This window comes from Salmo trutta, chromosome 15 (assembly GCF_901001165.1).
Source record: "Salmo trutta chromosome 15, fSalTru1.1, whole genome shotgun sequence".
Lineage (NCBI taxonomy): Eukaryota > Metazoa > Chordata > Actinopteri > Salmoniformes > Salmonidae > Salmo > Salmo trutta.
The window spans coordinates 40,280,976-40,307,535 of NC_042971.1; the positions used below are offsets into that span (position 1 = coordinate 40,280,976).

General features: G+C 42.9%; 1 protein-coding gene across 1 annotated transcript; it reads right to left on the bottom strand.

Moving 5' to 3' along the window:
• On the bottom strand, nucleotides 1-26,212 carry LOC115149031 (gap junction delta-2 protein-like). The gene is made up of 2 exons (XM_029691495.1): nucleotides 25,800-26,212; nucleotides 1-1,201 (listed from the first exon to the last, which is right to left on the bottom strand). The coding sequence occupies exons 1-2, from the start codon at nucleotides 25,874-25,876 to the stop codon at nucleotides 346-348; spliced, it is 933 nt and encodes a 310-aa protein (XP_029547355.1). The 5' UTR covers nucleotides 25,877-26,212; the 3' UTR covers nucleotides 1-345.
• Nucleotides 26,213-26,560: the final 348 nt, after the last annotated feature.

Sequence of the window (26,560 nt, forward strand, 5' to 3'; positions counted from 1 at the left end):
CAGTAATTAGTCCTGTCCTCTTTTTCCAGTGTGTTCTCTTGGAAGGCACCTAGTATCACCTAGGATTCAGAGCACAACTCCCCCTACAGTTAAAATCTAACTTTAGTTACAGCAACAAAACTGCCCTTGACGTACTTTCTCTCTCTTGTAGAGTCCAAAAAGCTCTTCTCTCCAATAATCCTCCAATATGGCCATGTGAAGTCCCTCTGCGCTCCTGAATAATGTTGCAGTGTACATAGAGTTAGTGCCCCTTAGGATGGGGGGAGCTGGGCTAAGTGTTTGTCCTCCCCAGAAAAAGCTTGCTTGGTCCAGAAGTCCAGGTCCCCCCATGTGGAGGAACCTCTGTCAGACATAGGCTGACTCACTGGACTGAGTCCTGCCCAGGTTGGGGGCCTGGGACAGATGCGGCACGTCCTTCTTACGCACCTCACAGATGGACTTCCTGCGGGCCTGAACACCCCTGACGGCCGTCTTGATCTTCCGCCAGCCCAGGTGGTTGAGCTCGGCCAGGTTAAGCAGCACACAGATGCCGCTCACTGCAAACATGAAAATCAGGAACACCGTCTTCTCTGTAGGGCGTGACACGTAGCACTCCACCTCCTTCACACAGGGGTAGCGGTCACACTCAAACATCCCTGGTACGTTGAAGCCATACAGGAAGTACTGGCCGGCCAGGAAGCCGATCTCCAGCACGTTACGGAACACCACCTGGATGACGTAGAAGCGGGAGATGCCCTCCTGCCGCCGCACCTTGGCGCTCTTGGCCTGCGTGAGCCCCCGGGACACGTTGGGGATTTCCTTGACCTCCAGGTCCTGCTCCTCCTTGCCGCTGTCGGGGTTCTGCACCAGGATGCCATTGATGTTGCGCAGCTTGCGGGCGTGGTGATCGCCTCCACGACCGTGGTGACTTGCGTGACCATGGTCTATGTAGGGGTGCAGGATGGAGTAACTGCGGTCACGCTGCTTGGCGGACTGGTGTACGGAGTAGGTGATGAAGCACAGGCTGGGCGTACACACCAAGATGATCTGGAAGACCCAGAAGCGGATGTGGGATATAGGGAAGGCCTTGTCGTAGCAGGCCTGGTTGCAGCCCGGCTGCATAGTGTTGCAGATGAACATTATCTGCTCGTCCTCATAGACCTTTTCACCCACTATACCTACTATCAAAATACGGAAGATCACTACTACTGTCAGCAGGATCCTGGGGAGAAGGAAGGGGGGAAGAAGAAAAATACAACATTTCAGTTATGTGTTATCAGGAGTCTAAAATGTCCCTGTAAGACATGTGTCACAGAGCAGAACAAGAATCATTGTAAGTACTGTGATACTGACAGTACACTGTATGATGTTACTGGTCTATTATAATTCAGTAAAAGTTCCTCGGCACTGTGTTTGCATGTTGGATTTGACTTTTGTTATGTGTGAGTTAGTGACATCATTTGTCTTAAGCCAATAAAGGCTGTGCTTATGTACCTCAGCTCAACCATAGCAAATCAATTGAGACAAAAGCAGCTCTCACACCAAGGACAAGTTTTATCAGATGTGTGTAGTAGTGTGTGTGTATGTGTGTGTGTGTGCTTGCATGTGGACGAATCCCTCAGCTGCTGCAGAGTGTATGGAGGGGTGGAGTTGTTGTGCTCTAAATAGCATGCTCACGTGAACACACTACCGACTGTGCACACACTGATTGAATCAACTCAGTTTCAACGTAATTTGTCAACATATTGTGACGTGGACTCAATATAGACAATACATTGGATTTTATAAAAGTCATCAGTATGGAATCTCATCAAGGTCCAAATGTGTTGATAGCTCAGCTAAAATGAGCACAGTTGTTTCCAAAGTTAAGCAGAGGTAGGCATCTGGATGGTCTCACTGAAGTGCATTACCTCTGATATACCAGTAGGAGTCACTGTTCAGGAAGAAATCGTTGGATTGTGCCTTCACATTTTATTTAAATATACCTCTTTATTTGGGTTGATAGCATGACATTGAAACAATGTTGATTTAAATATACCATTTTACTATCAACATTTGAACAAGGTAAAATAAAATATTTATAATCAAATCTAAAATTCAACATAATTTCAACCACCTAATAATTTACTGTATATATAATATAGTATGAACAATATTTTTTACATTTTATGTGGAATTTTCTATGCAATTTCAACATATACATAGTTCTGATGATTATATTGAAATGAGATTGATGTAACAACCTAATAGTCAGATTAAGTCAATGTATTTACATTGAAGTTTTACCCTAATTTCAACGTTTACAACGCTGTTTGAAATTAGATGAAAACATTACTGGTTGATTACTTTTTTCTAATCCAATTTTCCACATTGATTCCATTTCAACCAGTGTGTGCCCAGTGGGTATGCAAGATGAGGGGATTTCACACTCATCAACACTCCATAGCTGAATGAGAACAACACACTCACAGAAAAACTATTCAGACTTACACATTAAAATGTGTGTGTGTTTGTGTCTGTTTGCATGTGTGCGTGTGTGCGTGTGTTGCTGTGTGTGAGATTTAAGACACAAAGGAGGAAGGAAGGAGAGGATGGAGAGAAGGAGAGTCTCAGTCATTACTGTGAATAATGAACACGTGGGTCCCTGTATGAATATCCATTATGTTGCTGGCTGAGCGTAACCCCACCTGTCTCCTATCCAGCCAGCATTTCCATTCATTTTTCAACATCAGACAGATAAGAGATGAGCTCTCTCCCTCACAGCTCTGCCTTTCGAGACATGAGTTGAGAGCCTAATCCCACACCTCCTCAATCTACCCAGAACTACTACATCCACACACAGACACACAAGATCTAAACGGCATTATATTGTAGACTACTGTACTTTATCTATGCTTCCTTATGTACTACAATATGCTCCGCTGGAATCAGTGGATATGTAAACCAAATGAAACCAAATCAGCTATGTTTAAAATCCACTGCTAGTGCTGCCCTGGAGCAATGCCCCGTCTCTCCTGCTCTTTCTCCCTCCCTTTCTGTGTATTTATTATTTATCACACAATATTGGGGAAGTGTTCAATGGGACATCGATTGAGTGTGTGAACTTTATTTGGACCAGTAGCCTGTAGAGTTCCTCAGAAGATGCAGACCTCCATTTCCACTGTAGCTAAGCAGCTTAGATAGCCTCCATTTACGTGCCATAGGCAGCTACCAGTCAATTAAAGTCTGTAGCACTGCTGAACACGTGCTGTCATTTTTCCCCTATCTCTCTCTCTCTCTGTCCCTCCCTCCCCCTCCATATCTCCTGTTCTCTCCCTCTCTCTTCTAGTTTTTTAATAGCGAAGTGTCAAAGGAGACCCTGGTGTGTCTTTAAAATTAGCCCCACACCCACTCTTCATAGCCGGTTACCACAGCAACCACCTTTTGAACCAGTCAGTGCGGAGGCTCAGAGAGAGAGGAGAGAGCAAGAGATGAAAGGAACATGAGGGTCGAGGGAGTAAGAGAAACAAGAATTGTGTGTGGGGGGGTGAGAAGTGAAATAAACCTAGATAAAGGTAAGAGACAGGCAGATTTAAAATGAGAAAGATCAAATCAAATCTAATTATATTTGTCACATGCGCCAAATACAACAGGTATAGATAGGCCTTACCCTTAAATGCTTACTTAGAAGCCCTTAATTAACAATGCAGTTAAAGAAATATAGTTAAGAAAATATTTACTAAATAAACAAAAGTAAATAAAATGTAATCAAATAAAAAAGTAACAAGCAAATGGCATAACAATAACGAGACTCTGTACAGGGGGTACCGGTACCGAGTCAATGTGTGGGGGTACAGGTTAGTCAAAGTCATTTGTAAAGTGACTAGGCATAGATAATAAACAGAGAGTAGCAGCAGTGTAAAAACAAAGGGGTGAGGGTCAATGTAAATAGTCTGGGTGGCCATTTGATTAAATGTTCAGCAGTCTTATAGCTTGGGGGTAGAAGCTGTTAAGGAGCCTTTTGGTCCTAGACTTGACACTTGCTGTGCGGTAGCAGAGAGAACAGTCTATGACTTGGGTGACTGGAGTTTGACAATTTTTTGGGCCTTCCTCTGACACCGCCTAGTATATAGGTCCTGGATGTCAGGAAGTTTGGCCCCAGTGATGTACTGGGCCCTACGCACTATTGTCAGATGCCGAGCAGTTGCCATACCAGGCGGTGATGCAACCGGTCAGGATGCTCTCGATGGTGCAGCTGTAGAACTTTTGAGGATCTGGGGACCCTTGCCAAATCTTTTCAGTCTCTTGAGGGGAAAACGTGTTGCCCTGCCCTCTTCACAACTGTCTTGGTGTATTTGGACCATGATAGTTCGTTGGTGATGTGGACACCAAAGAACTTGAAACTCTCGACCCGTTCCACTTCATCCCCGTCAATGTTAATGTGGGCCTGTTCGGAGGCCTCTGACATCTTCCCTATAGGCTGTCTCATCATTGTCGGTGATCAGGCCTACCACTGTTGTGTCATCAGAAAACTTAATGATGGTGTTGGAGTCGTGCTTGGCCATGCAGTCATGGGTGAACAGGGAGTACAGGAGGGGACTGAGCACGCACCCCTGAGGGGCCCCAGTGTTGAGGATCAGCATGGCAGATGTGTTGTTGCCTACCCTGACCCCCTGGGGGTGGCCCATCAGGAAGTCCAGGATCCAGTTGCAGAGGAAGGTGATTAGTCCCAGAATCCTTACCTTAGTGATGAGCTTCACAGGCACTATGGTGTTGAACGCTGAGCTGTAGTCAGTGAACAGCATTCTCACATAGGTGTTCCTTTTGTCCAGGTGAGAAAGGGCAGTGTGGAGTGCGATTGAGATTGCGTCATCTGTGGATCTATTGGGGCGGTATGCGAATTGGAGTGGGTCTAGAGTTTCCGGCATGATGGTGTTGATGTGTGCCATGACCAGCCTTTCAAAGCACTTCATGGCTACTGACGTGAGTGCTACGGGACGGTAATCATTTAGGCAGGTTACCTTCGCTTTCTTGGGCACAGGGACTATGGTGGTCTGCTTGAAACATGTTGGTATTAGAGACTCGGTCAGGGAGAGGTTGAAAATGTCAGTGAAGATACTTGCCAGTTGGTCCGCGCATGAGTACACGTCCTGTTAATCCATCTGGCCCTGCGGCCTTGTGAATGTTGACCTGTTTAAAGGTCTTGCTCACATCAGCTACGGAGAGCATGATCACACAGTCGTCCGGAATAGCTGGTGCTCTCATGCATGCTTCAGTGTTGCTTGCCTCGAAGCGAGCATAAAAGGCATTTAGCTTGTCTCGTAGGCTTTAGCTCGTCACTGGGCAGCTCGCAGCTGGGTTTCCCTTTGTTGTCCGTAATACTTTTCAAGCCCTGGCACATCAGATGAGCGTCAGAGCCAGTGTAGTAGGATTCAATCCTAGACCTATATTGACGCTTTGCCTGTTTGATGGTTCGTCTGAGGGCATAGCGGGATTTCTTATAAACGTTCAGATCAGTGTCCCAATTCTTGAAAGCGGCAGCTCTAGCCTTTAGCTCAGTGAGGATGTTGCCTGTAATCCATGGCTTCTTATTGGGAAATGTACGGGCACTGTGGGGATGACTTCGTTAATGCAGCTATTGATGAAGCCGGTGACTGAGGTGGTATACTCCTCAATGCCATTGGATGAATCCCGGAACATATTCCAGTCTGTGCAAGCAAAACAGTCCTGTAGCATAGCATCCGTGTCATCTGACCACTCCCGTATTGAGTGAGTCACTGGTACTTCCTGCTTCAGTTTTTGCTTGTAAGCAGGAATCAGTAGGATAGAATTATGGTTAGATTTGCCAAATGGAGGGCGAGCGAGAGCTTTGTATGTGTCTCTGTATGTGGAGTAAAGGTGGACTAGAGTTTTTTTTCCTCTGGTTGCACATGTGACATGCTGGTAGAAATGAGGGAAAACTGATTTAAGTTTGCCTGCATTAAAGTCCCCGGCCACTAGGAGTGCCGCTTCTGGATGAGCATTTCTTGTTTGCTTATGGCGTTATACAGCTCGTTGAGTAAGGTCTTAGTGCCAGCATTGGTTTGTGGTGGCAAATAGACGGCTATGAATAATATGGATGAGAACTCTCTTGGTACATAGTGTGGTCTGTAGCTTATCATGAGGTATTCTACCTCTGGCAAGCAATACATAGAGACTTCTTTAATATTAGACATCGCGCACCAGCAGTTATTGACAAATAGACATACACCCCGCCCCTCGTCTTATCAGACATAGCTGCTGTCCTGCCAATGCACGGAGAAGCCAGCCAGCTCTATATCATCTATGTCGTCATTCAGCCACGTCTCGGTGAAATAAGATTTTTTTATGTCCCGTTGGTAGGATAGTCTTAATTGTAGATCATCCAGTTTGTTTTCCAATGATTGCACGTTGACCAATAATACGGAGGGTAGTGGGGGTTTACCTTAGCGTGGACTCATTAAAGAAAACATCTGCTGAAGCAGAGGGAAATAGTGATGGAACAAATTCCTAGCAGGGCAGCAGTGCAGAGGCAGACAGGGTAGAACATGTGTTACTGTGGTACAGATTAAATAGAGCAGCATGCTGCTGCAGGACTGTTCTCACACCACCTGGGCCTTGTGCGTGTGTGTGTGGGTGTTTGTGTGTTTGCGTAAGCTTATGTTTGTGTGTGTATGTGTGTGTTTGCGTATGTGCATGTGTGTGTACTTGGATGTGTGTGTGTGTGTGTGTGTGTGTGTGTGTGTGTGTGTATAATCCATGTATGTCCCTTGTTTGTGCAAGATGGCATGTGCGTCTGGCCGTTTTGGAGCAGCTGTGAGTGTGTACGCTACACTACCTCTCATTGTGTTTGAAAATAAAATGGAAGAGATCTTTACGCATTTAGTGTTTCAGATGTGAAATGCATGCCAAGTACACTGTTACACACTCCCACTCTTACAATACACACGTGAATGCAGGGAATAACACAAGCAAACACATGCAGACACATACACTCGTTTTCTCATGTACAGTCAGGTCCATAAGTATTTGGACAGTGACACAATTTGCATCATTTTGGCACCACCACAATGGACACCACTACAATGGATTTGAAAGGAAACAATGAAGATGTGCTTGAAGTGTAGACTTTCATCTTTAATTTAAAGGTTTTGTCAACATTATTGTATGATCCGTATAGGAATTACAACAATTTGTACACCCCCCCACACACACACAATTTTAGGGGCTCAAAAGTAATTGGACAAACTAACACAATCATAAATTCAATTGTGAGTTTTGATACTTTGTTGCAAATCCTTTGCAGTCAATGACTGTCTGAAGTCTGGAACCCATAAACATCACCAGATGCTGGGTTTCTTCCCTGGTGATGCTCTGCCAGGACTTTACTGCAGCTGTCTTCAGTTCCTGCTTGTTCTTGGGGCGTTTTGCCTTCAATTTTGCCTTCAGCAAGTGAAATTCATGCTCAATTGGATTCAAGTCAGGTGATTGACTTGGCCATTGCAGAACCTTCCACTTCTTTGCCTTAAAAAAAGTATTGGGTTGCTTTTGCAGTATGCTTTGGATCATTGTCCATCTGCACTGTGAAGCGCCATCAAATGAGTTTTGAAGCATTTGTCTGAATCAGAGCAGATAATATAGCGCTAAACACTTCAGAATTCATCCTGTTGCTTTTGTCAGCAGTCGCGTCATCAATAATACAAGGGAACCAGTTACATTGGCAGCCATACACACCCACGCTATAACACTACCTGCACCATGCTTCACAGATTTGTTTTTCAATTTAACCTTTACTAAACTAGGCAAGTCAGTTAAGAACAAATTTTTATTTACAATGACGGCCTACCGGGGAACTGCCTTGTTCAGGGGCAGAACAACAGATTTGTACCTTGTCAGGGTCGGGGATTCGATCCAGTAACCTTTCGGTTACTAGCCCAAAACTCTAATCACTAGGCTATCTGCCGCGCCACCACAGATGAGGTGGTATTCTTCAGATCATGAGTAGTTCCTTCCCTTCCCTTCTCCATACTCTTCTCATCCCATCATTCTGGAACAAGTTGATCTTTGTCTCATCTGTCCATAGGATGTTGTTCCAGAACTGTACAGGTGTTTTTTTTTACTTAAAGAAACCTCAAATCTGGTCTTCCTGTTTTTGAGGCTTACCAATGGTTTACATCTTGTGGTAAACCCTCTGTATTTACTCTGGTGAAATCTTCTCTTGATTGTTGGCTTTGACACAGATATGCCTACCTCATGGAGGGTGTTATTGATCTGGCCAACAGTTTTGAAGGGGTTTTTCTTCAAACAGGGAAATGAATTCTTCTGTCATACACCACAGTTGTTTTCCGTGGTCTTCCAGGCCTTTTGGTGTTCCTGAGCTCACCAGCGCGTTCTTTCTTTTTAAGAATGTACCAAATAGTTGATTTGGCCACACCTAATGTTTTTGCTATCTCTTTGATGGTTTTTTTTCAGCCTAATGATGGCTTGCTTCACTGGCAGTGACAGCTCTTCAGACTTCATATTGAGGGCTAACAGCAACAGATTCAAAATACAAATACCACAAATCAACTCTATACCTTTTATCTGCTTACTTGTAAATGAACTAATGAGGGAATAACACACACCTGGCCATGGAACAGCTGAACAGCCAATTGTCCAATTAGTTTTGGTCCCTTAAAAGGGGGGGGGCCCACATACAAAAAGTGCTGTAATTCCTACACCGTACACCCGATTTGGATGTGAAAACCCTCAAATTATATTCATTATTTAATTTCAACTTCAATATGCTGTGGTAGACAGCTAAAATAATAATAACTTGGTCAATGCCCAAATATTTATGGACCTGACTGTAAGTGCTTGTCTCTTCGATGGTTTGACCGGACATGGAGGTTAGTCTTTATGAAGTGATGGGTATTGATGTTTCTTTTCAGCAAGGCATTTGACAGATACTGCTAGATGAGAAGCAATTGGTGTCCTGTTCCAAAAAGCCAATGGCAAAGACCCTTATTATACCTACTGTATCTCTGGGCTTTGAAATGTGAGAAAATATAGAGCTGTAGCAGATGATTGTACTGCCAATGTATTGAATGTATAATAGAACAAGACAAGCTTCTGTAGGGGATAGTGGGGTAAGTTGAGCCATTTTTACATTCAGCTTCACTCCGTCAAGGGAAATATAGTATTATTTCTAACAAAAACATCATATTTCAGGATGTTGAGTATCCCTAGAAATAATCAGAATTCATATAAACATTACAGTTTTGCAAACATAGCTTGTCCAAAAAAAGTGGTCTCTTGGAACAACCTAGCCCGGGTATGGGGTAAGTTCGGCCACGGGACAGGGTAAGTTATTCCGCCTACAAATTTCTGTAATGAATGAAATATTACCATGTCTATTTTTATTTCCCAAACACAATTCAACACAATATGTTTTTTGTTATTTAATAATATAAAGCATATTTTAACACAGGCTTAACACCTAGCAAATAATGTACTTTTTTTACACCTTTAAACATAAGCCATGCCCTGTTGTTACCTCATATCCCAGCAATAATGCCTTGCATTACACCTGGGAAGAAAAAACGTACATTTTCTGAACTTGGCATTGGCTCAACCATTGGCTCCACTTACCCCATGGTCATTGGCTCAACTTACCCCAAGGCAAACATTTTGACTATATTAGCCCACACAGCTACAAGGATGCACTAGGTTTAGGACCTAATATTGAAGCTTAGAAAGACCCCAACTGATGTATAGAACAATCTTAAAATTATATATATTGGTTTAGATACAAGCATCACAATAAATTAATTTGTCTCATTTTTTAACCTAACTTTTTCCATTTCCCATGAAATGATTACCTCTTTCTAAATATTTGGTCAAATTATACATTTTCTGTATAGTTTCCTAGAAACAATGGTGGCTCAACTTACCCCTTTGGCTCAACTTATCCCACTCTCCCCTATATATCTCGACAATGGTAGAGTCTGTGTGTGAAAGAGTCTCTGCACTGTCAAGTCGTCACAGAGATGTTCTGTGTGAGTTTGTTTTGCAGCAGTTCCCTTGGTGCAGCCTGGTCCAGGTCCTGCTATCACTATGAGTGATTGTCATGATCGTTCAAACACCTGCTATGTGCTGCATCAGTGAAGCAGGCCCTGCCCAGCCGTGCGCATCCACACCTACACTACACTACTCAAGCTGTCTGTTCAAACTCCCACTGAATAGGACTGAATGGTTTTTATCTCCTAACCTACCTATAATCAACATGACACGTGTTCATTAGGCCTCAATAGGGGTTCACAGCGAAGCTATTGTTATTGTCTGAATTCTTATTATTTCAATTTTCATTGACAACATTCACCTTTTTGAGGTCATCAGAGACATTACTGTGACAAACCATGTCAAGTTCAGCATTGATATCTCCAAAAAATAAGGACACCATGAACAATAAACTTTTTTGACTATGCAACGCCTATGCTTAAAATAATCGTACAAAATCTTCTTCTCATGGACTAAAAGTCAGATTTACTACAAATGTGGTCTTTGCACTCATCACAATAGTCCTTGAAGAGTTTGAGAAATTAAAGTTGATCCATTCAAAGATGGCCGTACTATACTAGCTGATGTGTATTAGCACATACGCTAATATGCTAAAATATGCTAAGAATACTTCAAAAATCTTCTCATGAACCATATATAAATAGTTGCTGCATTCAAATATGGCTGCACTCTACCTATAGATGCATGTTAGCACATATGCTAATGCTAAACATACTCGTAAAACCTTCTTCTCATGAACCATAAGTCAAATTGACTCCAGATGTGGTACAGTATATAGACTCAATGAATTAGCCTGTAATGAATTTGATAATGTTTAGTTGCTGAATTCAAAGATGGCCACACTACACCACTAGATGGCACCACATCAAACCCAGTCTAAAATAACAGAACCTATGGACATGAGGCCATGAAATTTGGAATGCAAACCTTATGAACAGTACCAGTCAAAAGTTTGGACACCTACTCATTAAAGGGTTTTCTTTATTTGTACTATTTTCTACATTGTAGAATAATAGTGAAGACATCAAAACTATGAAATAAAACATATGGAATCATGTAGAAACCAAACAGGTGTTAAACTAATCAAAATATATTTTAGATTTAGATTCTTCAAAGTAACCACCCTTTGCATTGATGACAGATTTGCACACTCTCTCAACCAGCTTCACCTGGAATGCTTTTGCAACAGTCTTGAAGAAGTTCCCACATATGCTGAGCACTTGATGGCTGCTTTTCCTTCAGTCCAACTCATCCTAAACCATCTCAATTGGGTTGAGGTCGGGTGATTGTGGAGGCCAGATCATCTGATGCAGCACTCCATCACTCTCCTTCTTGATCAAATAGCCCTTATACAGCCTGGAGGGGTGTTGGGTCATTGTCTTGTTGAAATACAAATGATAGTCCCACTAAGCACAAGCCAGATGGGATGGCGTATAGCTGCAGAATGGCAAGTCTCTTCTTCTTATTGGTGTCCTTTAGTAGTGGTTTCTTTGCAGCAATTCGAACATGAAGGCCTGATTCACACAGTCTCCTCTGAACAGTTGATGTTGAGGTGTGTCTGTTACTTGAACTCTGTGAAGCATTTATTTGTGCAGCAATTTCTGAGGCTGGAAACTCTAATGAACTTATCCTCTGCAGCAGAGGTAACTCTGGGTCTTCCATTCCTGTGGCGGTCCTCATGAGAGCCAGTTTCATCATAGCGCTTGATGGTTTTTGCGACTCCACTTCAAAGTTCTTGAAGTGTTTCGTATTGACTGACCTTCATGTCTTAAAGTAATGATGGACTGTCATTTCTCTTTGTTTATTTGAGCTTTTCTTGCCATAATATGGACTTGGACTTTTACCAAATAGGGCTTTCTTCTGTATACCACCCTTACCTTGTCACAACACAACTGATTGGATCAAACACATTAAGAAGGAAATAAATTCCATAAATTAACTTTTAACAAGGCACACCTGTTAATTGAAATGCATTCCAGGTGACTACCTCATGAAGCTGGTTGAGAGAATGTCAAGAGTGCACAAAGCTGTCATCAAGGCAAACGGTGGCTACTTTGAAGAATCTGAAATATAAAATATATTTTGATTTGTTCAATACTTTTTTGGTTACTACATGATTCCCTATGTGTTATTTCATAGAGTTGATGTCTTCACTATTATTCTACAATGTAGAAAATAGTAAAAATAAAGAAAAACCCTTGAATGAGTGGGTGTGTCCAAACTTTTGACTGGTACTGTATATGTCCTTAGAAGCTGTGTGAATATAAAGTCACTGCAACCTTAGATGACTGCACTAGACCAGTTGGTGGCACTATAGATGCCATTGGCACCAGTGACATAGGATACTAGAGCAATAACTATTGACCGAGTGGACTTTGTCTCATCGAAATGAATGTGAGATTTAAATTATGCAGATTAACAATGGGACATATCACGAAAATAACATTGAAAATATTTCACAAATCTGAAGCATAAACCATTCGTCAAATTGACCCCAGAATTGATATATAAACTCAATATATTAAGTACTGACTTTAAAAATTATTACCTGCTGCATTCAAAAGCACCCTACAGCACTATACTTCCCTTGTGTCATCTTTGTGGTATTGAGAGATAACCATAGTAATACTTTCACTGATTGCACATAAAGGAAGATAGTTCCTACATGATAGAGTGCTTGCTTTGTTATCCAACTGATCTTGTGTCCTTTCTGTTATCCTGTGGACCCCGTGCATTGCTGCTTACATCTATATTGTTTAATATATTATTGTATTGAATATGGTTGGATATTTCCATGTTTTGTATTGCCTTAGAAAGGCACAGGTTATTAAGTTCCCTCCCATCAATTAGACTCTGTAGAATTCACAGGGTTGCTTTTCCTGCAATGCTTGACTGGGGATATGTGATGGTGGTGCACAGCGTGAGTTCTACTGCAGTACTGAACTGTTGGTTTATGCAAGTGTTGGACTGTCTGGGTGTAGGTGTGAGATGGTTTGGGATTCCGTGTGTGCGTGTGTGTGGTATTCTGCTGTGGAACAGGATAATCAGCATGGAGTAGATTGCTGCATTAGCAGAAAGCAGTGGAAGAAGGTCATCTAGAAACATCAGTGTTGCTAAACCCTGCAGAGAGAGAAAGGCCCATACATTAGAGCAAATTAAGGCAGGAAGGCCCTTGGGCCCTCACCAGCAGAATATCCGATGCCCACTGCAGATGATCAAAAAGATTTAATTATAAGTTCGCCTGCTTTTTTGAAACCTCTTCAATCAAGCCAAAGGCATAATGTACACAAGGCCATTGATTGAACTGTTTTAACTGGTCCAGAAGATCGAGGATGGGGATCCAGGCCCCACATCTACACAGTGCTGTACTACGGCATCAAAGCTCCGGCCTCAGATCCCTCACAGCAAGACATGCTGAAAAATGATCATGTCTTACATCAGTCAATCTCACACTGGCTATGTTTACACAGGCAGCCCAATTCTGATTCTGATGTTTTTTACTAATAGGTATTTTGACCAATCAGATAAGCTCTTAAAAAGATCTGATATGAAAAAATCTAATGTGATTGGTCACAATACCAATCAGTGGAAAAAAGATCAGAATTTGGCTGCTTGTGTAAATGCACCCACTGAGTGCCCTACAGTCTGTTCTATACCTGGTGCTAACATTCGTCCTTTGTCCTGATTGTGTCCACATCCTGAATATCTGTCAAATAATTTGCATACAGGAAGGGATCGGCCAAAAACGCCTTCATCACTGGTACATTAATCTGGACAGGCTGTTTCTATAGTAACTCACAACTGTGTATAGCACGCTGCTTGCTGTGTATACTCATTATGAGTAAAAGTCTAAAAGTATTTGTTTTTAAATATACTTAAGTATCAAAAGTAGATTAAAAAGTATGAATAATTCAAAATTCCTTATATTAAGCAAACCAGACAGCACAATCTTCTCACTCCAACACTCAGACATAATTTAAAAACAAAGCATTTGTGTTTAGTGAGTCCGCCAGATAAGAGGCAGTAGGGATTACCAGGGATGTTCTCTTGATGTGTGCAAATTGGACCATTTTCTGTCCTGCTAAGCATTCAAAATGTTACGAGTACTTTTGAGTGTCAGGGAAAATGTATGTAGTACATCATTTTCTTTAGGAATGTAGTGAAGTAAAAGCAAAAGTTGTCAAAAATATAAATAGTAAAGTACTGATACCCAAAAACTACTTAAAACCTCTTACATCTAGATGTTCCGCTAGCGGAACACCGCTCCAATATCCAATGATAGGGCGTGGCGCGAATTACGAACTCCTCAAAAATCCAAAAACGTCAATTTTTCAAACATATGACTATTTTACACCATTTTAAAGACAAGACTCTCCTTTATCTAACCACATTGTCCGATTTCAAAAAGGCTTTACAACGAAAGCAAAACATTAGATTATGTCAGGAGAGTACCCAGCCAGAAATAATCAGACACCCATTTTTCAAGATAGCATATAATGTCACAAAAACCAAAACCACAGCTAAATGCAGCACTAACCTTTGATGATCTTCATCAGATGACACTCCTAGGACATTATGTTATACAATACATGCATGTTTTGTTCAATCAAATTCATATTTATATAAAAAAAACAGCTTTTTACATTAGCATGTGACGTTCAGAACTAGCATACCCACCGAAACTTCCGGTGAATTTACTAAATTACTCACGATAAACATTCACAAAAAACATAACAATTATTTTAAGAATTATAGATACAGAACTTCTTTATGCAATCGCTATGTCCGATTTTAAAATAGCTTTTCAGTGAAAGCACATTTTGCAATATTCTGAGTAGATAGCCCGGCCATCATGGCTAGCTATTTTGACACCCACCAAGTTTGGCACTCACCAAACTCAGATTTACTATAAGAAAAATTGGATTACCTTTGCTGTTCTTTGTCAGAATGCACTTCCATTACTTCTACTTCAACAACTGTTGGTTTGGTTCCAAATAATCCATAGTTATATCCAAATAGCTGCGTTTGTTCTTGCGTTCAAGACACTATCCGAAGGGTGACGCGCCGGCGCATATCGTGACAAAAAAATTCAAAATATTCCATTACCGTACTTCGAAGCATGTCAAACGCTGTTTAAAATCAATTTTTATGCGATTTTTCTTGTAAAATAGCGATAATATTCCGACCGGGCGACGTTGTTTTCGTTCAAAGACTGAAAATGTAAAATGGACTCTTCACATGCGCGCCCGTTTCATTGTTCTCAGATCGACCACTATCCAAATGCGCTACTGTTTTTCAGCCAGGGACTGCAGAGTCATCATTCAACGTTCTGGCGCCTTCTGAGAGCCTATGGGAGTCTTAGAAAATGTCACGTTACAGCAGAGATCCTCTGTTTTCGATAAAGAGGCTATAGAAGGCCAAGAAATGGTCAGAGAGGGCACTTCCTGTTTAGAATCTTCTCAGGTTTTGGCCTGCCATATGAGTTCTGTTATACTCACAGACACCATTCAAACAGTTTTAGAAACTTTAGGGTGTTTTCTATCCAAATCAAACAATTATATGCATATTCTAGTTTCTGGGCAGGAGTAATAACCAGATTAAATCGGGTACGTTTTTTATCTGACCGTGAAAATACTGCCCCCTATCCAAACAGGTTAAGTAGTACTTTAAAGTATTTTTACTTAAATACTTTGCACCACTGGTTAGCGCCAGGTATAATCAAAGCTCTAGAAAGCCACAGGATTCGAAGTATATAACGAAACTATACTTTTCAAGGTCTACCTTCTCCAGATCTGCAATGCATATGTATTGCAATTGATCAGTGCTCATAATGAGTATACACAGCAAGCAGTGTGCTTATACACAGTTGTGAGTTACTATAGAAACAGCCTGTCCAGATTAATGTACAAGTGATGAAGGCGTTCTTGGCTGGTATGCAATGTGATGTGAACCACCCTGCAGCCTCTAGCGATCCACCACAGCCAGGTCTCTAACTGGAGACCCAATTAGCTCATCCAGCTAAAGAGCATGTCTGATTGCAGCCCAAGTGGATAATTTAGTCTCAAAAGCTATCTTTGGATTCAGGATGACATTATAATCACAAACCGGAGCAGGCTACTAGAGCTCTTAAAGTTCTGCTGAAAGGTAGAAACAGCCAGTAAACTGAGTGTAGAGCCGGTGTCTATTGAAATATCTGCAGTGTGAAAAAGGTTTATAGTTGGAATGGTGTGTTGGTAATATTGCATAGCTTTGAAGACATTATATCCAATGCATTTTATGTATAGCCTCTAAATGCTCTGTAGCTGTCCTGTATTGCTTCTACAGTATATTTCAGTTTAGCTGATGTGTAGGCTGTCTAACCTGTGTGTTTATATCTCCAGTGTTAGATCCCATGGTAGCTCATGTAGTAGCTGGTGTGTTGGCTGGACATGCAGGCCCTGGCTCTCCCAGAGGCTCTCACACACATTCATCCACACAGCAGCTGTTGCCGTCAGCCTCAAGGGGCAACACCGGCCCTGAGCACTGACACCAGATGCACTGGGAAAACACACATCACGCACACACACACACACACACACACACACACACACACACACACACACACACACACACACACACACACACACACACACACACACACACACACACATCTCAAACACATACTAGCACTCACAGATAGGCATGCATGCAGACAGAACTAGCAGTAACATATACATTATGGACAGTGCACTAACACCAAAGGCACAAAAACAGAGTCACATAATGTTCAGCCGCACATACTGGACACCCAGAGTGAAAATGCCATTTAATCTCATATGGAGCATGTCTCCATAATAAGACACAGCTCATTTCTGGTGGCAGAACATAATGAATGAAGACCTGACCAAGCACAGAGATTAGAGAGCAGAATTACATTACAACACTATGGCTTTCACACTGCAAATGCATCTCTCTCTCTTGCTCTCTCTCCCTCCGTCTCTCTGTCTCTCCCTCGCTCCTCCTCTTTCTCTCCCCCATCTCCCCCCATCTCTCTTGCTCCCACTCTCAATTTGTGTTTGAGCTAGTTAAAATCCCATATTCTCCTCCCTAAGTATAGTTGTTTTCGGTATCTGTACTTTACTATTTAAGCATTTTTTGCAATGTTTACTTTTACTCCACTACATTCCTAAAGAAAATAATGTACTTTTTACTCCATACACTTTCTCTGACACCGAAAAGTACTCGTTACATTTCAAATGCTTAGTAGGACATGAAAATGGTCCAATTCATGCACAAGAAAAAACCTGGTCATCCCTACTGTCTCTGATCTGGCGGACTCACTAAACACAAATGCTTTGTTTGTAAATTATGTCTGAGTGTTGGAGTGTGCTCCTGGCTATCTGTAAATAAATAAAAAACAAGAAAATTGTGCCATCTGGTTTGCTTAATAAAAGTAATGTGAAATGATTTATACTTTTACACTTTTAGTTAAGTATATTTAAAATGAAATACTTCTAGAATTTTACTCAGTTAGTAATTTACTGGGTGATTTTTACTTGAGTCATTTTCTATTAAGGTATCTTTACTTTTACTCAAGTATGACAATTGGGTACTTTTTCCACCACTGCATGCCACTAATAATGATAACAACCTGTGCTGCCTACTCAGATCGTCTGCACATGGAACCGTCCCCTCTTTTCCTCCCTCTCCCTCTCTTTCCTCCTCCTTCCTCTGTGTATTCATGCTCCAAACCCCTCTCTTTCCTCAGCCTCTGCAGCATTATCCCTTCCTCCTCATCCATCCATCTCCTCGTTTCCATTGCTTCATCTCTCCCTGATCCACTAGTCCTCCATTATCCCCGCTCGCCCTTCTTTTCGCGCCTCTCCTCTCTGGCACTGTCCCCACAACAGCATTGCAGTGAAAATGATGCATCAACACACTTCCTTTCTCTTTTACCTGCAAGGTGTTTAAATCTGATTTAATACAAGAACCCCCAGACTTATTTCTCTCCTGGAAAAGCGCATTACAGCTTTGTAAGGGAGATCACAGGTGGTTGTGTGTTTGTGTATGTGTGTGTGTGTGTGTGTGAAATGGAAGCAGAGAAAGAGGAGGGTGTGTGTGAGAGAAAGGTTATAGAGGACAGTTAGTACAAACACACAGAGTATACACCACAGTGACGGCAGGAGGAAGGCAGAGACTTGATTTGAAGTCAGAAGATAATCTAGTCAACAGGATTATACCAGAACGGTCACATGTACATACCTTCTAATCCCACAATGCACAGGTGACAGGACCCTGATGTATAATGAGTTTACCAGAAACACTTCTCTGAAATAGCAGTCTGACCATATGAAACACAACTTCACAGACTTACACTAACACATTACAGTAGCTTAAATAAGACTCCTGTATGCTAGCCCGACGACACACTTAATTCTTCCGCTGATTCGTCGTTGGCTACATACAGTACTTTCATCTGAGACCGCCATCATTGAAGTAATTTGTGGTGCCAAGGGGCACGAGGGGCATTGTACAAAACAAAGTTAAAGGATCATCTATAACCAATCAGAGGATCAAAGCCAATTACTGCTGTATCTGGCTCTGGCCCAGCCCATCGGTTTCTGCACTAATCAGATGGCCCTGAATGTGTTCGCATTCGGTGAAGGGTCGGGGAGGTACTCAGATCCAGACTCATTGATGAGAAGAAACTAACGTCTGTAGGCATACAATTTGGCTGGAACAAGGAGTCTGGTTAGCCAGGCAATCTGTATACACTATGTACAGTGCATTCGGAAAGAATTCAGACACCTTGACTTTTTCCACATTTTGTTATGTTACAGCCTTATTGTAACATTTATTTAATTGTTTATTTTTTCATCAATCTACCCACAAAACCCCATAACGACACAGCAAAAACAGGTTTTTACACATTTTTGCTAATTTATTAAAAAGAAAAAAGCTGAAATTTCACATTTACGTAAGTATTCAGACACTTTACTCAGTACTTTGTTGATGCACCTTTGGCAGCGATTACAGCCTCAAGTCTTATTGAGTTTCTCCCAGTCTTCTCTGCAGATCCTCTCAAGCTCTGTCAGGTTAGATGGGGAGCATCGCTGCACAGCTATTTTCAGGTCTCTCCAGAGATGTTCGATTGGGTTCAAGTCCGGGCTCTGGCTGGGCCACTCAAGGACATTCAGAGATTTGTCCCGAAGCCTCTCCTGCGTTTTCTTGGCTGTGTGCTTAGGGTCATTGTCTTGTTTGAAGGTGAACCTTCGCCCCAGTCTGAGGTCCTGAGCGCTCTGGAACAGGTTTTCATCAAGGATCACTCCATACTTTGCGCCGTTCATCTTTCCCTTGATCCTGACTAGTCTCCCAGTCTCTACGGCTTAAAAACATTCCCACAGCAGGATGCTGCCACCACCATGCTTCACCATAGGGATGGTGCCAGGTTACCTCCAGACGTGACGCTTGGCATTCAGGCTAAAGAGTTCAATCTTGGTTTCATCAGACCAGATAACCTTGTTTTTCATGTTCTGAGAGTCCTTTAGGTGCCTTTTGGCAAACTCCAAATGGGCTGTCATGTGTCTTTTACTGACGATTGGCTTCCTTCTGGCAACTCTACCATAAAGGCCTGACTGGTGGAGGGCTGCAGAGATGATTGTCTTCTGGACGGTTCTCCCATCTCCACAGAGGAACTCTGGAGGTCTGTCAGAGTGACCATTGGGTTCACCTCCCTGATCAAGGCCCTTCTCCTCCATTTGCTCAGTTTGGCTGAGCGGCCAGCTCTAGGAAGAGTCTTGGTGGTTCCAAACTTCTTCCATTTAAGAACGATAGAGGACACTGTGTTCTTGGGGACCTTCAATGCTGTAGACATTTTTTGTTACCCTTCACCAGATCTGTGCCTCGACACAATCCTGTCTCGGAGCTCTATGGACAATTCCTTCGACCTCATGGCTTGCTTTTGCTCTGACATGCACTGTCAACTGTGGGTCCTTATATAGACAGGTGTGTGCCTTTCTAAATCATGTCCAATCAATTTAATATACCACAGGTGGACTCCAAGTCTCAAGGATGATCAATGGAAACAGGATGCAGCTGAGCTCAATTCCGAGTCAAAAAGCAAAGGGTCTTATACTTATGTAAATAAGGTATTTCTGTTTGGGTTTTTTTGCAAAAAAAAAAATAATAATAATGTGGAATTGTGTGTCGGTTAATGAGGATTTTATTTTATTTAATAAATGTTTTAATAATGGTGTAAAGTAACAAAATGTGGAAAAGTAAAGGGGTCTGAATACTTTCCGAATGCACTGCATATATCTAAACACTTAGTCCCATAGCTGTAATAGCTATAAGCATCTAAGTTCAGATAGAATGGACCAGCACAGAGATATCAGTTACCGCTAATGTCTAGAGGCTAAACAGACAGTTCTGTTGGCCAAACAGATTGAACATGGCCCAAACACTAAGGGATCATTTACAACACACCGTCATGTCCACGTCAGCAGTATTGACCAAGTTACAGGAGCAACCAGAGGAATCTATCTAGGCTACCGAGGGACAAAATGTACAAACTCCCAGACATCAAATAGGAGACCAATATCTGGGGTGCACTATAGGGCCACCCATTTCACAATTCACATTACCACTTATTTACATTTTACATTTGAGTAATTTAGCAGACACTCTCAAAAGAAAGTGTGAGTGTTAGTTCACAAAAGGCATTTTATTGGGGGGGGGGGGGTCGGTGTGAGAAGGTGATGTGTGTGGGGGGGTGCTGTTGGATTATTTAAGATACTCTTTGAAGAGGTAGGGTTTCAGATGTTTTCGGAAGATGGGCAGGGAGTCTGCTGTCCTAGCTTCAGGGGGAAGCTGGTTCCACCATTGGGGTGCCAGGACAGAAGAGCTTGGACTGGGCTGAGCCGGACCTGCCCTCCGTAGGGGTGGGAAGGCCAAGAGACCAGAGGTGGCAGAACGGAGGGTTGGGGTGTAGGGTTAGCCTTAAGGTAGGGAGGGGCAGTTCCTCTTGCTGCTCCGAAGGCAAGTACCATGGTCTTGTAGTGGATGCAAGCTTCGACTGGAAGCCACTGGAGTGTGCAGAGGAGCGGGGTGACATGGGTGAACTTGGGAAGGTTGAACACCAGGCGGGCTGCAGCGTGCTGGATAAGTTGCAGGAGTTTGATGGCATAAGTGGGGAGCCAACAGCGAGTTTCAGTTGTCCAGACAGGAGATGACAAGCGCCTGGATTAGGGTCTCCGCCACTTCCTGTGTGAGGTAGGGTTGTACTTTACAGATGTTGTAGAGCATGAATCTGCGGGAGCGAGTCACTGCTTTGATGTTTGCAGAGAATGACAGGGTGTTGTCCAGGTTTACACCAAGGATATTTGCCTCTGGAAGGGGGACACCGTGCAGTTTTCAACTGTGATCGAGAGGTCTTTGAATGGGCAGGCCTTCCCCGGGAGGAAGAGCAGCTCTGTCTTGTCAAGGTTGAGCTTGAGGTGGTGGGCTCTCATTCAAGCTTCGATATCTGCTAGGCACGCAGAGATGCGTGTTGCCACCTGGGTGTCAGAAGGGGGGAAGGAGAAAAGTAGTTGAGTGTCATCTGCATAGCAAGGATAGGAGAGACCACGTGAGGATATGACGGAGCCAAGTAACTTGGTGTATAGAGAGAACAGGAGAGGGCCTAGAACCGAGCCCTGTGGGTCACCAGTCGTGAGAGTATGTAGTGCAGACACAGATCCTCTCCATGTCACTTGGTGGGAGCGGCCTGCCAGGTAGGATGCAATCCAAGAGTGTGCAGAGCCTAAGACACCCAGCCCTGAGACGGTGGAGAGGATCTGATGGTTCATGGTTTCGAAGGCAGCGTATAGATCTAGGAGGATGAGAACAGAGGAGAGAGTCAGCTTTGGCAGAGCGGAGAGCCTCCTTGACACAGAGAAAAGTAGTCACAGTTGAATGACCCGTCTTGAAGCCTGACTGGTTAGGGTCAAGAAGATCGTTCTGAGAGAGATAGCGAGAGAGTTGGTCTCTCGCTATTTCTCACGTCTGGTATAGAATGTGGAAACACCACAATGCCTTTTACACCACACATATAGATGCTACAGAGGAAGATGTGACAATTAATAAAAGGATTGACTGAAATTTAGCTTGACGAGTATTAGTCTTGAAATATGTTTGATATGGGGTAAAGCCTTTCTTGTCGGGCCTGTAAAATGCATGATCAACAGCAGCGCTCAGATTAAGTATAAAAGACATGAACAGAAGTCCATGTCTGCATTAATAATGCTCTCTGTCAGACGCTGCAGACAAATTGAGAGAGTTGTCTCTGCTTCTGAACGATTGCTTCTGAATTTTTTCATTCATTGATTAATTCTGTGATTAGTTTATTCATCTTTTGCACCAGACAGGCTATCAATGATTCCAGCTGCCAAACAGAGGCTTGATCTCAACTCAAAGGAGATGTGAAGAAAATTCTGATCCCTTATCCCGTGTATCAATCGAATGGCACTCAGACCAATGGAGAGATATGTATACACCAGTGGAGGCTGCTGAGGGGAGGACGGCTCATGATAATGGCTGGAATGGAGTAAATGGAATGGCATCAAACACACAGAATCCATGTGTTTAATGTATTTGATACCATTCTACTGATTCCACTCCAGCCATTACCACGAGCCTGTCCTCCCCAATTAAGGTGCCACCAACTTCCTATGGTATACACTCTCACCTATTTAGTTTTGTTGTTTGTGTGGTCTACTTGATTTGTATCTTTCGGAACTTTGATCTACTCTAGCATGACCCCAAACCATATGCACCATATGATGCTGAATAACGTGAAAGAAAATGACTATAGTGATACTACACCACAACCCTACATTTAACACCTTGAACATTATTGAGGACAACATCTTCATAGTGCAAAAGCACTGTCCAAAGTGAAAACCTCATAATTATCTGTCAACGTGATTTCATTTGAAACTTTTCTTAAGCAATTTGCATTATGAAGAGGCTATTTATGTATTGCTCAGTTTCGTGGTCCCGTGTGGCTCAGTTGGTAGAGCATGGTGTTTGCAACGCCAGGGTTGTGAGTTCGATTCCCACGGGGACCAGTACAAAAGAAAAAAAAATTGTATGAAATGTATGCATTCACTACTGTAAGTCGCTCTGGATAAGAGTGTCTGCTAAATGACTAAAATGTTATTGTAAACTCAAGTTAAATAATCACTTCCGATGTGATTATGTAACTGAAGTTTAGTAAACTAAGCAATACATAAATAGTAATACATAAATATGTTCATAACGCACATTGTTGAAGAAAAGTTTCAAATTAAATGATATAGTAATACATTCAACATTATTACATCAAGGGAAATATAGTATTCTTTCTAACAAAGATATCTAGATATTTTTCAGGGTGTTGTGTATCCTTGGAAATAATCTGAATTCATGTAAACATAACAGTTTTGAAAACTTAGCTTGGCAAAAAAGTGGTCTCTTGGCACAATTTACCCTGGTGTAACCTCATATCCCAGTGACAATGCCTTGCATTTCACCTGGGAAGAAAACACTTCAATTGTGGCCTAGAAGGGGGCGAACCCAACTGAAGAATACATTTGTCATCATTTGAACTTGAGTAATCACATGAATGCGAGGTGTCTTCAAAATACTATGCATAAAACAGACAAAATGTAATCATCATTTGTATGGGGTATATTGATTAGCCATTGGCTCAACTTTCCCCTGGACAGATGGCACAATTTACCTTAAAGCAACTATTTTTACTATATTAGCCCACGAATCTACAAGGATGCACTTTCATGCTAGGTTTAGGACCTCATATTGTAGCTCAACTGATATATAACACGTTATTTAAACTATCTACTTTGGTTTAGATACAAGCATCATGAAACTTATAACACAATACATTCATTTAACTTTGTGAAAATCAGTTTTTTGGACCTAACTTGCTTACCACTTTCCACATATGGCTTCTTCCTTCACAGACTCCATGAAATGACAACCTCTTCCTAAATATTTGGTCACTGATTTTGTGTATGGTTTCCTAGAAACAAGGGGTGGCTCAACTAACCCTTTGGCACGACTTGCCCCACTCTTCTCTACTGTATATAGCCTTCCAGCCACACACTCTGATAGACATTATGTACACACACACACACACACACACACACACACACACACACACACACACACACACACACACACACACACACACACACACACACACACACACACACACACACACACACACACACACACACACACACACACACACACACACACAGAGACGGATGGGAGAGAAGGTCTGGCGTTGCCCTAGTGGCAGGGGACTACCTGGGGTCGAGGTTAATGAGCACAGCAGTTCAGTTGGCCTCCATGCTAACACAAGTAGCCAAGCTCCCCAGCTCAACACGGAAGGACAGAAAGAGAGAGTACACTAGATTTCTTCTCTACTGGACTGTACTTCAAATCATACAGCTATATGTTCCACTGGGTAAGCAAGCATATGGAATTGGCAATGTTGTGTGTGTGTGTGTGATTATTCCGTACAGATGGTGAGTGCAGTTTACCAGTAACTCACATTGTGGTTAATGGGTGGAAAATCACACTTTGAATTTAACTAATCACACAGGCGAGAGACAATGAAGCAGATTTTTTACACCCCAGATAAAAAATTATCTATTACAGAATGTTTGTCCTCAATGCATGTCTCTACTGCTAATAAGACTCCAATCTGTTCATGCATGACCTTCTGCCACTACACTGCTGTAACTAGAGAACACACAAAACCAGAGACTTCACTTGACAGCCTCAATTTACACAAAAAGCAATCTCGTCTCATCCAAGTTCAGACTCATTTTTTCCACCTTCAACTCATGCTGCTCTGCTCTCTTCCACACTTCCATTTCTGTCCTCTGTCTCGGTATATATCTCTCTCCTCTTCTACTAGAGATCCCCCAATGCCCCTCCATCAATACCAGTGCCAATAGTTGAAATCAACATTAATTAACCCTAATGCCTTCTAATACCAGCTATTTATTATGTTCAATTAGCTTGTCCCTTAACTAATGATGGTATACCAGACGAGCTAAATACCTTTTGTGCTCACATCGAGGCAAGCAACACTGAAGCATGCATGAGAGCACCAGCTGCTCTGGATGACTGTGTGATCCCGCTTCCGTAGCCGATGTGAGCAAGACCTTTAAACAGATCAACATTCACAAGGCCGTGGGGCCAAACGGATTACCAGGACGTGTACTCAGAGCATGCGCGGACCAACTGGTAAGTGTCTTCACTGACATTTTCAACATCTCCCTGAGAGTCTGTAATACCTACATGTTTCAAGCAGACCACCATTGTCCCTTAGCCCAAGAATGTGAAGGTAACCTGCCTAAATGACTACCGCCCCGTAGCACTCACGTTGGAAGCCATGAAGTGCTTTAAAAGGCTGGTCATGGCTCACATCAACACCATCATCCCAGAAACCCTAGACCCACTCCAGAGGAGGGAAGGGGAGGCAGAGAGTAGAGGCTACTGCTGAGACACACACACACTTTCAATCAGAAAAACACAATCATCACACAAACATGCAAAAATTAAGAATAAAAAAAACTTTTACACACACACACACACACACACACACACACACACACACACACACACACACACACACACACACACACACACACACACACACACACACACACACACACACACACACACACACACAAACACAAACACACAGGTGATGAGTGGCAGGAAAGTCTTACCTCCCAATCATGGTAGAATGTTGCTGGACAGCAGCCTCGAGCAGCCGCTCCAGAATGGTCCACTCCCCCATGGTCATCGAAAGACAGGTTCAACCTACAGAGGAACCGGGGCTCTGGGGCTCTCCCCCGATTCCTTCCCCTCCTCCTTCCCCTCCTCCTGGGCTCAGCGCTCCTGACAGTCCCCAGCCAGAGGGGGCGCATCCGCCCCCGTCCCACACCAGCTTCTCCTGACCTCTACTCGTTGACCTGGCCAATGGTTCTCTGTAGGAGTGACTGTGTGGGGGTGAACGTGTGTCCTCCCTCGGTCCGGTCCCGTTCTGCTCTTCCCTTCCTGGCCGAGGAGTGGTGCCGTCTGCCTCTCCTCCTCTCTCCCCCCCTCCCTGTGCAGTGAAGCTCGTCCTCCCCCTGCCGCACCACTCAGATCTATACTATAGCTCACTGTATCTGACAGCCATGATCTCGCTCACTCTCTCGCTCTCCTTCTCTCCCTCCTCCTTTATATCTCCTTCCTCCCCCTTTTTCTCCCCCTCACTCTCTCTCTTCCCTACCCCTTCTTTCTCCTTCCTCCACCCTACACCCAGGGCTCTCCTGGTACCTCATATGAACTCCATCCCATCAGTGCGAAGCTCTTGTCCTTGCATTGTGTTCAGTACCTTCCCTATAACCTTCCTCCTCAAACCCAGCACACTGCACCCAGCTGACCCTTCCTCTGCTCACCTCCATGCAGAGCCGTAGATACACTCACACACACACAAACTCTA

Bases quoted from the DNA above. Each gene is read 5' to 3' on its own strand.
- LOC115149031 (XM_029691495.1), bottom strand. From the start codon at position 25,876: ATGACCATGGGGGAGTGGACCATTCTGGAGCGGCTGCTCGAGGCTGCT. The intron at 1,202-25,799 runs GTAAGACTTTCC...CCTTCTCCCCAG, and splicing joins CATTCTACCATGATTGGGAG to GATCCTGCTGACAGTAGTAG.